At 44.6% G+C, this 13,226-nt stretch overlaps 1 protein-coding gene across 4 annotated transcripts in view; it reads left to right on the top strand.

The window, feature by feature from the left end:
• The window catches only part of dcc (DCC netrin 1 receptor), a 109,904-nt gene extending 97,342 nt beyond the window's left edge, over positions 1-12,562 (top strand). For all 4 annotated transcript variants that reach the window (XM_029837888.1, XM_029837887.1, XM_029837890.1 and 1 more), the window contains exons 27-29: positions 372-668; positions 4,566-4,714; positions 8,280-12,562. In XM_029837888.1, the coding sequence (XP_029693748.1) occupies positions 372-668; positions 4,566-4,714; positions 8,280-8,369 (536 nt within the window). In that variant the 3' untranslated portion in view covers positions 8,370-12,562. The remainder of the gene's footprint in view (positions 1-371; positions 669-4,565; positions 4,715-8,279) is intronic.
• The last annotated feature ends 664 nt before the right edge of the window (positions 12,563-13,226 follow it).

Raw genomic sequence — 13,226 nt, 5'->3', positions numbered from 1 at the left:
AAGCTAGAGGTTAGCAGGCACGGCTAATGAAGGCCGATGGTTGATGGCCGGCAGGGTTGTTGTGGTTCAGCCTCTCTTTAGAATCGACCAGATGGTGGGATGGAATGACACGTCAGATGTAGTAAAAAACCACGACGAGCGCCCAGCACCCCACTGGGAGGAAAATCTCACTCCCTCTTTCTTCTCTGCACTTCATTTATATTAGAACCACCCATTCATGATAAAATTCAAAGAAAATCACTTCTAAAAACAAAAAATGGCCAACTTTAGCTAATGAGAGACATTCTTGGCATTTAGGATTATGATGTTGTGACTAACTGGAGCTGTTGTTCTCCCCCCCCTCCTCTTCATCCGCTCCTCCATGCTTTCAGACACATCCAGCAACCCCCTCCTCCAGCAACAGTCTCCACCTCAGCAGCCAGCCCCCCTCCTCCCCAGCTCCTCTGTCCCGCCCACAGAGCATGTTCCGGTGGTGAGTCCAGTTCCTGGAGCTCCAGCTCCGGTGGTGCCGGCTCCAGCTGAAGAGGCCCAGGCTGCCAGCGGCAGGACCATCCCGACGGCATGCGTGCGGCCGAGCCACCCTTTACGAAGCTTCACCAACCCACTGTTGCCCTCATCCATGGGCACCATTGACCCCAAGGTGTACACTTCCATGATGCCGCAATCCAGTGAGTAGAAACACGTGATGTCATGATGACATCACAGAGCAACAGCAGATACAGTCCTGCTGATCTAGCTGATTTTATACAAACTTAACGCAGCACACTGATAGAGTGCAGAAGTGAAGTTAGCAACAAAAGTCAGGAGGTAAACTCATCCCTGTACGCCTGAGGAAAGGGGCTTCATGACTTGTGTCGCTGCAGTTGTCTCGTTTTGAAGCTTTTCTCCTCTACGTGACCGTAGTTCCATATTTTATTCAGCAAAGCAAAATAACCCTCCGGCTGTTACACACTGGATGTTTGCAGATATAAGATGAATGGGCTTGACATGAGCCATCTTGACATCCCTCATAAAAGTTTCACAATCAGATGTTCTCTCTCTGTCTTTTTCTTTTCAAGATTAGAGATTAAATGTGAAAAATGAGAATAATCTTATTGCTACTCATGGAATGATTAACCACTTATGACACAAAATGAAAGCTGCAACTGGGTTTTGTTCTCTTCTCTCCACAACACAACCTGCTCTCAACACCACTGACTGCAGCATTAAATTAACATTCTATAGGAGGGGTAGATGCTAAGGTCCTCTGAGATGGAAAATGATGTACAGGAATACATGTTTTCTAATAGACCCCCCCCCACACACACACACACACACACACGGAGCGCACTCTCGCATCAACAACTGTTTGATTATCTGTTTTTGCTGCTGGGGCAAGAATAGAGTGAAGCCCCATCAGGAGAGGAATGTAAGATCAAAGTGTCCTGGAACAACCAGCCAGAGAAAAATATTAAAGGAAGAGTGTCGTTCCATTATTGCCCTGTTGACAAGCCCAGGCGGCCTCGGATCCACATTGATTTTCAGCTCTTACAGAAAACCTTTGGCTGTAGAAAGGCTGGGCCTGTGGTGACACTTATCCCGGCCTGCAGATAAAGCCCACTCAGCTGTGACCTCCACCCACCTCTCCACACTTTCACCCCCCCCCCTCTTCACTAAAGGCTCTATTAAACACCGCAACAAAGGTTTTTGTCTTTTGTATTGATGCATTTGGTTGCGTGTGAAGGAGTTGAGGCGAATAAAATCTTTCAGCTGATGTGTAGACGCGCGGTTGGTGGTGTAGTTTCAGATTTGAGCTGGTTCCCTCCGCTCAGAGACAGCTGTCCTCTCTTGTACAGATGGACAGGGGACGCCTGTTTCTCACACACTTTGCATCTTCACCAACCACTGACAGAACTTGTGGTTCAGCCAACAAACTAAACAGCTCTGTTGTAAATGAGGCTTGCTCCGGGGGACTCTGTACCATCTGGCTTTAACCATAAATTCTTTAGGTAACAGCCTTGATCATTGCAGAATTAATCTTCTGTCCATACCATCATTTCACATCTTCCTATTGCTTTATTTTGAATTACCAAAACTCATCTACTGGCTAAAGAATGATGCTGCTCAGCCAAACTGGCCTGAATGGGAGGTTTAATGGTAGAGACCGTAATAGGATTGTCTGATAGTGTGAAAAGACATTTGGACCACAGCTGGAGGCTGAAGCAGAACTGCTGCTGACGGATGTTCTCAGCCAATCACACTAGATGCCTTTCCTGAGGAAAGCTCTGTGTAGCGTGTGGGCACCCACATTGGGGCTACAGGGCTGCTTGAGACACCAGATGCTAATTCCATTTATAAAAGCCTAATTTGATTTAGAGGCTGGCAAATTATAAATGTTCACCAATATCAGTAAATCACTAAGAATGATCTCTGTATTGATATGTATTATTTGACCCTTAATCCTCAACAGTAGATTCTTCTGAGAACCCTGAAGTCAAATCTGTTTAAGGATCTTTATGATTCTGCTCAGCTGGACGCCGTTTCCTTCCATTTATGCTGTCATCAGGTCGGCTCTGCAACTGTTTACTGTAGCGGTAGCAGCATTTTAGAGAACCGTGAAGAGGGGCAACGTTCCTTCCTTGTGTTTACAGCCAATCACTTTTCAGAGTGTTTGGTTAGCAAACAGCTCACACGACAACATCGCTCCAGAAAAATCAGTCAGCCCCGCCTACAAGCCGGCCTGTCTGTCTGCCTGCCTGCCTGCCTGCCTGCCTGTCTGTCTGTCTGTCTGTCTGTCTGGTCTGGCTGGTCAGAGGGACAATAGATGAGGCTGAGCTGAGAGCAGACATACAGATGGAACCCTGAGACCCTGTTCTGAGACTGCTGCTGGTTCTCCCCGCAGACATCTCTCCACAAACACACCTTTCATCTTTAACTGTATTTACTTCCAGACATGTGTGGGATCAATATCCCCGCCCCCTTTACTGCTGCCAATCTCTCCATCGTTGCCTTTGACCCAGAAACAGACGCAGATATGGATGTTGTGACCCCGCTGGGGATTTCACATCCTCCCCAGTTTGTCTGGTAAATGTATCCACCTTTTTGACCAGACAAGTTGCCCCTCCCCCCACCTACACCCCCACCCCTCTCTGTCAACCCCCCGAGGGTGACCTGGCACCATCAAGCCCTCTTTAAAGCTTTTCTCTGCTTCTCCTCTCTGTGCTGCTATACTGCAGTGTTTAGTGTCTCTATTTCTTCTTTTGATGGACTGGGAGATGATCTGCAGTCTGAAACCAGCCTCACACAGATTTGGACTTTACCTTTATAGATCTTCTCCATTTTGTTGAGTCGTCCTGATCATTAACTCTCGATGTGAGCCTGTAATTGTTGGAGAATTTCATACAGACTAACATTGTTGGTAAGCTGCCTTTCAGTGTGCTTCTTATCTATTACTTATTACCAATGCTCATTACGCCCCTAATATTACAGTTAATGTTAATAAGCCTTCCGTAACCTTTGTGGTACATTTCTATAAATGATGTCAGGAGAGACACCAGAATGACTAATCAATTACAAGGTTAATTGAGGCAGTCTAAACAATCACCCTCACGATTTCTTACATTTAAATTGATCCTTTAGGCCAAGTCACATTTGTGGATCCAAACCTCTCTTTCTCTGATGCTTCAGAAAACAAATGTCTTCCAGGAGTTTTGGTTGGATGGATGGATGGATGGATGGATGGATGGATGGATGGATGGATGGATGGATGGATGGATGGATGGATGGATGGATGGATGGATGGATGGATGGATGGATGGTTAGATAGATGGCTGGATGGATGGATGGATGGATGGATGGATGGATGGATGGATGGATGGGTGGATGAATGGATGGATGGATGGATGGATGGATGGATGGATGGATGGATGGATGGATGGATGGATGGATGGATGGATGGATGGATGGTTAGATAGATGGCTGGATGGATGGGTGGATGGGTGGATGATGGATGGGTGGATGGATGGATGGATGGATGGATGGATGGATGGATGGATGGATGGATGGATGGATGGATGGATGGAGGGTATAAAACACCAGATATTTTCCAGTTCCAACAGCAGTTGTCTGTTTTAGGTCAAATCAATAACAAGAAGCAAGTTTCCTTTTCAGCTCTTCCACAGTAAAACTCAGAATTTTGAGCTAATCCTGCAGGACAGTTAGCAATATTTCCCTGGGCAACGTGTCAAACCAAATTGATTAAAAGCCTTTAAGCAGTGGAAGGATCCACCCCAATTCTGTCCATATCTAAACTCTTCACTTAAAGCCAGATCAGCCTTTTCCCAGCTCTGCCTTTGGTGACTGACACTAGTGTAAGAGCTCCTCTTCACATACAGTATGTGTCCAATTTTATTAGTTCTATTACTGACAAAGAGGAAAATATCTTTTTTGCTGACCAGAGAGATGTTTATCATCTATGATATATTCTGAATTAGCAATAAATTAAGCTACGAATTGTGATAATTATGGGTCAGTTAATGTTACTTAGATCCTCACCATACATGTCCTGCTCTTCTTGCCCTGCTCAGGTGCGAGTCTTCCAAAGCCGCAGGTAAAGACGGCCTCTCTGGGCCAGCCAGGAAAGGCCCGCTCTCCTCTGCTGCCTGTCTCAGTGCCCACCGCCCCTGATTTGACAGAAGAGGGAGCAACAAAAGCTGCTGAGGATTCTGCTGCCAACGTGAGTTCCACTGCAAACACCGATGGGTCTTTGGTGCTTCTACTGAGCGAAGCAGGAAATCCCAAAGTTGGCAACAGCCTCTGTGGGGAAACTTTTATATATTTGCACATTTGATGCATAAAGGTGCCATCCTTTTTTTTTTCCACATGAAATGAGACCAAAGAGTAGACGGACACATGAGGGAAAACTAATGTTTGAGCTCTCTCAGTACGCTCACGTGCACAGATTAATCCAGCTCCACTTTGGTGAAGCTTTTGGCTTCATATTAGTTCCTGGTCCCAGCTCATGCGCAACAGAGAAAACCGGATAACTGAGGGGAGCATGTGTTCCTCCTCAACTCCAGGTGGTGATATGCGTCTTTAATATGGCCCCTTTCAATTGACATGTTATGTCAAATAATAATCAACTGGAGTCAGCGTTTCTGACAGGAAGCTGGACAATCATACAGATTTGTCCATCTCCTACTTGATGTAAACGTTCTTCTTCCATCATGGCCTCCTTCTTCTTCTGGATCCCGCTGTCCCAGATGTTTGTGTTCCAGGGTCATACGCCACATTTGTAGTCTGGTTTAACGCTGATAAAGCGTATACATGGCAGAGAAAGTTAATTTCCAGAGGTTAAGGTTAGGGGGGTTAGAGGGGTTGGGGGGTTTGGGGGGGTTAGGGTTATCTGGGTGTCATAGTAGCTGAGCACTGAGTTGGACTAAGACTTCAGTCAGCGTCGGATCGAGGCAATAATTAGATTTATTTCCACGTCATGTAAACTGAGTGTCCATGTGGTGCGGCATGTCTGAGGACATGCACACGTGTGTTAGGAGGTCTGGTTCAATGTCAGTGTTAGTGGACAATCATGTCACATTAAGAAACACAACCTTTAAATGAGCCTTCTATAAATTAGAAGATAGTTAGAAGAGTTAAATTGAGCTCTTTCTTCACAGTGATCAAAAGAGAAGCTTAGTTTTAGCAAATAAGTGTGTGTTTTTATGATGAGAGTGAGTATTTCAGGCACTACAACCTCACTACACACATACAGATACAGATACACACATAGCAACAGAAACAGATCGATACGTGTGTACAGCCCAAAACTCTGCTCTTGTTTCAAGATTACAGTGTTCATGGTAGGAGAGTATGAAGGGAAGATGAAAGAAGAAGGTTGCTTAGCCAAAGAGGGATGAGACAGCATGAGAATTAGGATGAGGACAGACGAAAAGATGGAAATGAGGGGAGGCAGAAGAGCAGCAGAGATCGTCTAGAGAATTGATGGTGAGAGAAGGAGGGAGAGGTTGCTCCAGACTAAAAGAAGGCAGCACGAAGACAAGTAGAGAAATAAATGGCAGGAGATGATGTGGGAAGCTGGGAGACTGGACTGAAATATTCATGGGACTCAATGACAATTGGACGGAAGGAGGTGTCACCACTGCAACAAGGGAAAAGGGACACCGGCAGGCCGACGACATTTAACCAGGAGAAGGGGGCTAAAGGAAGGCTGGAGAAAACTGAGAACGAGGAGGAGGGAAAATGAGCAGAGACATGACAAAGAAGATGAGGAGGGGCAATAAAACGATCAGAGGAAGACGAGTAAATGAAGCGGAAGGACGGAAGATACAGGAGTCCGAAAGGTCAACAGCGCTCTTCATCTCCTTTGATATCACTCTAATTGATCTTGGCTTTTCTAATCAACACCTGCACACACACACACACACACACACACACACACACACACACACACACACACACGCGCACACACACAAACACAGACACACACGCATGCAAGCACGAACACACACGAACACACGAATACACACACACCCATACCCACACACACGCAACCCCACCCACGCACCCACAAACACACACACACCCACCCCCACCCCCCCCCACACACACACACCCCCACACACACGCGCACACATACACGCGCACACATACACACACACACATACACACACACCCATACCCACACACGCAACCCCACCCACCCACACACACACATACACACGCACACACACACACACACAGTGCTGCTGCTGTAGCCTCTGTTTCTGCTCCTGTATCCACCACTGCTGCATGTGGAAAGTCTAATTTTAACAACATGGGATCAAACTTTCTTTGTGCTCAAACGTTTTGATGGCTGTTCTTTCTATGTCTACTGTGTTTTGTGGCTCCTCTGTGTCCTGTTGCTCATTGATCAGATGTGTGGTGAGTTTGCAGCGTGCTGCTATAGCTCCTGTGATAACTGTCCTGCAGTGACTGGAACCATCACAACAGCTTTACTCTGCCTGAAATGCAGCAATGAAAAAATCCATAGGCCAGAGGCAGAGCCAGGTTAAACATGCACATGCCTGCCTGGTCCAGAATCTTTAACTGCACTGGCCAGATAAGTGGGCTCACCACTCCCCGGAGGGAGCTGCTATAGATGTACACACAAGTACTACCAGCTGCATCTGTAGTTCTGCTTGTCACTTTTTTTTTACATAATTCTAATCAATTTTCCAGTAAAATGACTTTGTGTTCAGTGCATTTGCTGAAATGTTGCGGTTGCAGTTACGCTCCCTTCTGATTTCAAGCATTTTGACTATATTATATATGTTGTTGACTATATATGTCAAGGTTTATTTTGATTGAGGGCATGGGGAGGACTTTCAGATCGTAGTGGTTGATGCTTCCACACAATCTCTCTGGGTCATATAGGAGTAATATTTACCTTCAGCCTGTTTTTCCACATCATGGTGAGAAGAATATTGACTTTTCTCCCCCCTCAAAGCCCATAATAGAACATGGAGAGTATGTGTGTGTGTGTGTGTGTTTGTGCCTGTGTGCGTGTGTATTGTGGTCTTGCCTGCTGACAGAAATGGAGGACATGCATGGTGACCCATCCAGAGGTGAGAGTGTGTATCTGTGCACGCTCTGAGTGTGTCCTGTCCTTTCAGACACACTTGTCGTGACTGATGAAGCAACTATCAAACGTTCATTTTGACTGATTATCTTTGGTGCTCCTGCTGAAAAGCTCTTCATGAGTCTGTCATGAACAGTTCCTGGTCCTGCTATGGTGGGTGGGTATCAGGGTTCTCAACTGGTGGAGTCCAGGAAGCCTGAAGACCAACATCAATATTAGAATTCCGAGTCTATCTTTATGTATATAGCTTCTTATACAATCAAAATTGTTTCAAGGCGCTTTCCAGAATCCCAGGGCCTGACCCCAGACAAGCAACAGTGGCAAGGAAAAACTCCCCTTTAACAGGAAGAAACCTTGAGCAGGACCAGGCTCATGTAGGGGGACCCTCCTGCTGATGGCCGGCTGGGTAAAGAGAGAGGAGAAGGAGGGAGGACAGGTAGAGGGGAGGAGAGGAGAGGAGAGGAGAGGAGAGGAGAGGAGAGGAGAGGAGAGGAGAGGAGAGGAGAGGAGAGGAGAGGAGAGGAGAGGAGAGGAGAGGAGAGGAGAGGAGAGGGAGAGGGAGAGGAAGAGGAAGCAGAAAAACTACACAGGAATCAGCATAACTAGTCTGCTTGATGTGTGTGTGCACGTTGTCAATTCACTGACTGTGTACCTTGGTGTTTTTCAGGTGTATGAACAAGATGACCTTTCTGAGCAGATGGCCAGTCTTGAAGGGTTGATGAAACAGCTCAACGCCATCACCAGCTCCGCCTTCTAATCACTGACCCTCCTCCGACCTTCAGCCGTGGTCCGCTGTGAAATTTGACGTTTCCGAGCCTTCATGTCACCCGCTGTCCTCTGGCGGAGGCGAACGTTGCACCATTGTGTGTTTGAAGACACCTCTGTGAAGTCAGACTTCTGCTTGTGCTCTGTTGAGTTTGTTCAATTTTTGGACGGCGTCCACTGTGATGGAAACAGGACGGCGTAAACGCGGCAGCAGCACAGCACCAACTCCACAAACTCTGCTAGGGCGCAGGTGTTCACCCATAAACCCCTCCCGTCTCTTCAACCTCAAACACAAAACTAAAGATAAAAAAACGAGCGCCTTGACTTAATGACACAGGATGAGGGGTGACGACAAAGGTGTTAACGTCCCTCCTGTTTGACTTATTTGTGGTATTTATTCGCCTCCTTGGCTGAGTTTTTCCTGACTCAGTTGCTGTGACTGTACCTCACTTAGTTTTCATGATGGCTGTTGATTGTTCTTTTGGCTTTTGTTGGGTTTCTCTTTGTTAATCTTCACCCAGAATCTGCAGTAAGAAATTAAAGAAATCCACAGCTGCCAAAGTTTCACCATCCCATCATTTTCTGAACATCTGGGCCTGGTTTCTGTGGTGATGCCTTCCTGCAGGTCATTGAACCTCCTCCCTGTCCTCCCTTTTGAATTGGCTAAAGCATCTCCGTTGCTGTGAGGCACTCGTGGGAGTGTTTCTGCCTCCGCAGGGTAAAGACCTCCTGACAGACAACCTTCTTCTACCAGAGGAACTAACACAAAATCTCCACCTGGACACTTTCATGTCCTCGTGTTTGAAGGTCCCCCTCTGGACAGCAGCTTCATGGCAAAGGTGCCTGTTCTAATCAGATCTTTGCTCTCGTTGACCGTGCATGTTGTGCACGTGTCGGTGTGGGTTGTGCTCCGGTTTCCTCCCACAGTCAACAAGCATTTGGGGAGATGCAAATGGCTGACTCTGGACCTGAGATGTGAATGTGGACGGCTGTCCTACATGTCCAGGCTGTGGCGCACCCCTCACCCAGGGGCAGCTGCTACAGGACAGATCGGCATGTGACCAACACGCACAAAATCAGATCACAGAGCATTTTAATCACGTCAGTTTTTCCAGTCATCTCTTTGATCTTTTTTTAACACAACTACTTTTGTTAACTTTGTGCCCACACGAGACAACGCAGCTTCATTTTGAGCTTATTTCAATGTCCCACTTTTGTAGAAAAACAAGAAAAACACTCAAAAAACAAAGACAAATGGAGCATATTCCACGGGTACCGGTATATTTTTGCAGTTGGTGTCCCATCAGATCTGTGATTTATATTTCTACTTTTGTTTTTTCCACTTATACCACAAAATGGATATAAAGGAAAACACTGTAAACATTTCTGTAATTCTTTCATATGTTCTTCAGAAAAAAGAACCAAAAAAGTGAACAAAAATGCAGATTTTAGGCAAATTCTGCTTTGTTTTTTTTAAAGATACACTGTAAAATAATCCCAATGGGTAACACTGATTCACCAGGATGTGGGTGGTGTTGAGATTTACCTCCTATCACAATTTTAAATACCATCAATTATCAAGAGGAATATGTTTAAATATGTTTAAAAAAAGCATTTTTAATCACCCGAGGGGGGAACCCCGGGACGTTAATGTGCTCCAGTAATACGTGTTGTCATTCCTTCCCCCCGTTGTTCCACAGAGGCATATTGGTATTCAGAGGTGGGTTGTGCACGCAAGCCTGCACGTGCTGGAATAAGGCTCGGAATTCATTGCAACACTATTTCAAATATTATGATTCAAGCTCACGCTTTCCAAGTTATAGTGTTGGGGGTGGGGTGGGATCCCAGGGCAAAGGGGAGGGAAAGGTAGCATCTCTACAGAGTGAGCGGCGGCATGAAAGGTGAACGCTGGGATCAAACTCATCAGCGTGTTGTGGAGATTCATCGGGAGCCGTTTTCCATTCTCCCTCAGAGAGCAGAGCTGATCCCACACTGAGATCTGATTGGATGAGAGGAAATCGGGTTTTAACAGTAAACGCTGAATGAACCGGTGGCTTGAGGTGGTAGGTTTTATTCTTTTCATTGTCAAAGTGGGAAAGAAACCTAAAAGGGTCATATTAAATATTACAATGCTGTTTTTGATCATTTGATCCCATTCGGGGAAAATACAGATGTTGTCCTTTAAAAAAGGAAACAATTTCAGAATTATTTTGAAATTAGTTATTTTGAGGAGACATTTTTTACTAATAGGAGATTTGAGAAGAAGAGAATAAAAAACTGCCCATTCTTACACATCTCTGGGAACCACAAGGGTTTAAGGTCTTTAGACATTGAATAATTGAATTTAAGTTGTCACAAATCGTGTTTTTATGTGCCTTTATGTTTCTGGTTTGTATTTTACTGCAGTTGTTCTCACTGAAATGAAAAAGATCGTTTTACTCCCAAGATTTTTTGCAGCTGCAGAAGATGTTTTGTGCGCACAGCAGCAGGTGTTCATTAAAACTGCACTCCAGTGAGACACAATACAGTTAAAAGAATTAGACATTTTATTTCATCTGCCTTCAGTTCTTCTGTTTTAGTTCATCCCACCGTTGATCCTTACGGGGTTCTTTGGGTCATTGTGTATATTTCACTGCAGCAGAACAACAATAGTTGCTTCTTTTAGTGTACATTTCCTCTGGAGTAGTATATTTTTGGATTAAATCTAATATATTGTTGCTTTTGCCACCACTTTATTTTGAGTTCTGTTTAAATCTGTTATTTATTGTTATGGGACACTAACGACAATGTAATTTCAGAGCAAAGACAAATGCAATTTGTTTCAGTTTTTTCTTTCTATTTATTGCCTTAAATGGTATTTTCTAGAGAATATAAAAGGTTTTAAATGATTTTGGGCAGAACTGTCTCAACTGCATATTTTTTGTGTTTCCTAAACACTCTAGATTTTAGTATCTATGCAGTTTTCCTTCTGTCCTACATAATATTTGCATTTTGATTCAAGCGGAAAGGATTTTTTTGCCTAAAGGAAGATGTGCCAGCATTAATTTATCCCTAATAGGTTATTCTGCTCAAAGCAAAAGGTTAGCAAAACCTTTAACCTAAAAGCTTTTATAATCTAAAATCAGGAAATGGCCAGGGACAAGCCTGCAGCATCACTGGTAAATGAAAAGACAAAACAACAAGTGTTGACTTACTTTAATGTCACAGTGGTGACAGATGTAATAATTACCGGGTTAAGGCAACATTTAAATTGGGCTCAGATCTATTCAACAGCCGCGATGCCCACACCGAACCCATGGTGTAGAATTGGTCATTTGGTTTTTTAAACTGTCACATTTACGTTGCCACAATTCATTTATAGCAAGTGAAAATATGTTCTGCTGGAACACAAACAGGTCTTTACTTATCAGAGTCAAAGATCCACAAACACACCGAGAAAGTATGGTATGTGCCTGATCATCGATCGTTCAGGGGCGACTGTATGAGGCTCATAGAACAGAAGCCTGATGTGATAAGGGAGCAACTGGAGGGATCAGCTCCTGCATTTCAAAGGGAAACTCCACTTTATTATGGTCTTTCTTAGGGCACTTTGGCCCACTGTTGGAACCAGCGGGGATCAAATAAGGGACAAATGGCACCGTTAAAGAGTTATAGGAACGTTGACATTGACTGTAGCCTGATACTGTAGTGAAATTGAGTCTATCAGTCTGTCTGGCAGGCTGTTCGTGTGTGATGGTTAACAAAAGAAAAATAATGGGATCTGTGGGAACAAATGAAAAAAATGAATTAGACCTCATCTCAGCAGGGTGAAAGGGGCCAAATTAAAATCGCCCTTATCTTCTCTCACACAGACAATTACTTCATTTCCAGGACATCATGGATTGACAGAGCTGTAACGCTGAGTACATAGGTTCTGTCCTGTCATAAATAATGTCCAAACCTAGAGTCATTATAACCAAATTAGCTTAGCGATATTTAAGTGTGTACATTTTTGTTATTTTAAGTAAGGAGAGGAATTATGATGGTGATGATGAAGATGTATCTCAGATTAAGTAAAGTTTCTATCCACAATGTTGTATACAATTGCTGGTTTTGTAATGCACTGTAGAGCAGTCCCATGGTCCTTTTTATAGAAATGTTATTTCAATTGTGCATTCTTTTTCTTTGATAATTAAAGTTTTGATACAAAATAAAGCTGCCGTGTGAACACATTTATTGGAAATGATAATGGAAAGGTTTGCCACATCAAATATCGTGTGTTGACTTTTCGCCTTTGAAATTCCCAAAGTCTCAATCCAATTGACTACCAGATCATTGCTCCCCCTCCCCTGGCTACTGACAGGACTTAAAGAAGCATCGCTACTAGTGCTTTCCAGTTGTACTCGCAAGTGGGAAAAACTGAAAACACCCACGAGGTCCAATTTCCTACCAGTAAAGGGGGAGGATCCCCATGTGTGAATAATGTAAAAGCTTCTAATTCTAACCCGAAACCCTTCCCCTAATCCAACTTCCATTGGAATCAAACAGGCAGGTTGCCATGAGAGACATTGGCATCAGAGCAGAGGAAAATGTGCTGTTGGTTTGGGCTCAGCCATCAACACCAACAACCCTGAAAGTGAGTGCAGAGGGAACGGCCAGATATTAGCAGCGACAGGGGCTAGATTATGGTTCTCCTCCCACTGAGCATCCACCTTTGACTGTGTGGTTTCATGTGTTCTGGCCAAGAATCCCACTGTCCATAGCTTCTAGACTTTAGCAGCATTAGCTGGAGTCCTTAAACCTCCTGGAAAGCTAACTCTGGACAAGGCAGTAACAGGAGGTGAGGCACAGTGTGACGAATTCTAAAAAG

Source organism: Takifugu rubripes, chromosome 6, assembly GCF_901000725.2.
Source record: "Takifugu rubripes chromosome 6, fTakRub1.2, whole genome shotgun sequence".
Lineage (NCBI taxonomy): Eukaryota > Metazoa > Chordata > Actinopteri > Tetraodontiformes > Tetraodontidae > Takifugu > Takifugu rubripes.
Note: the sequence above shows the minus strand (reverse complement) of the source record. Positions and strands in the feature narration are given on the sequence as shown.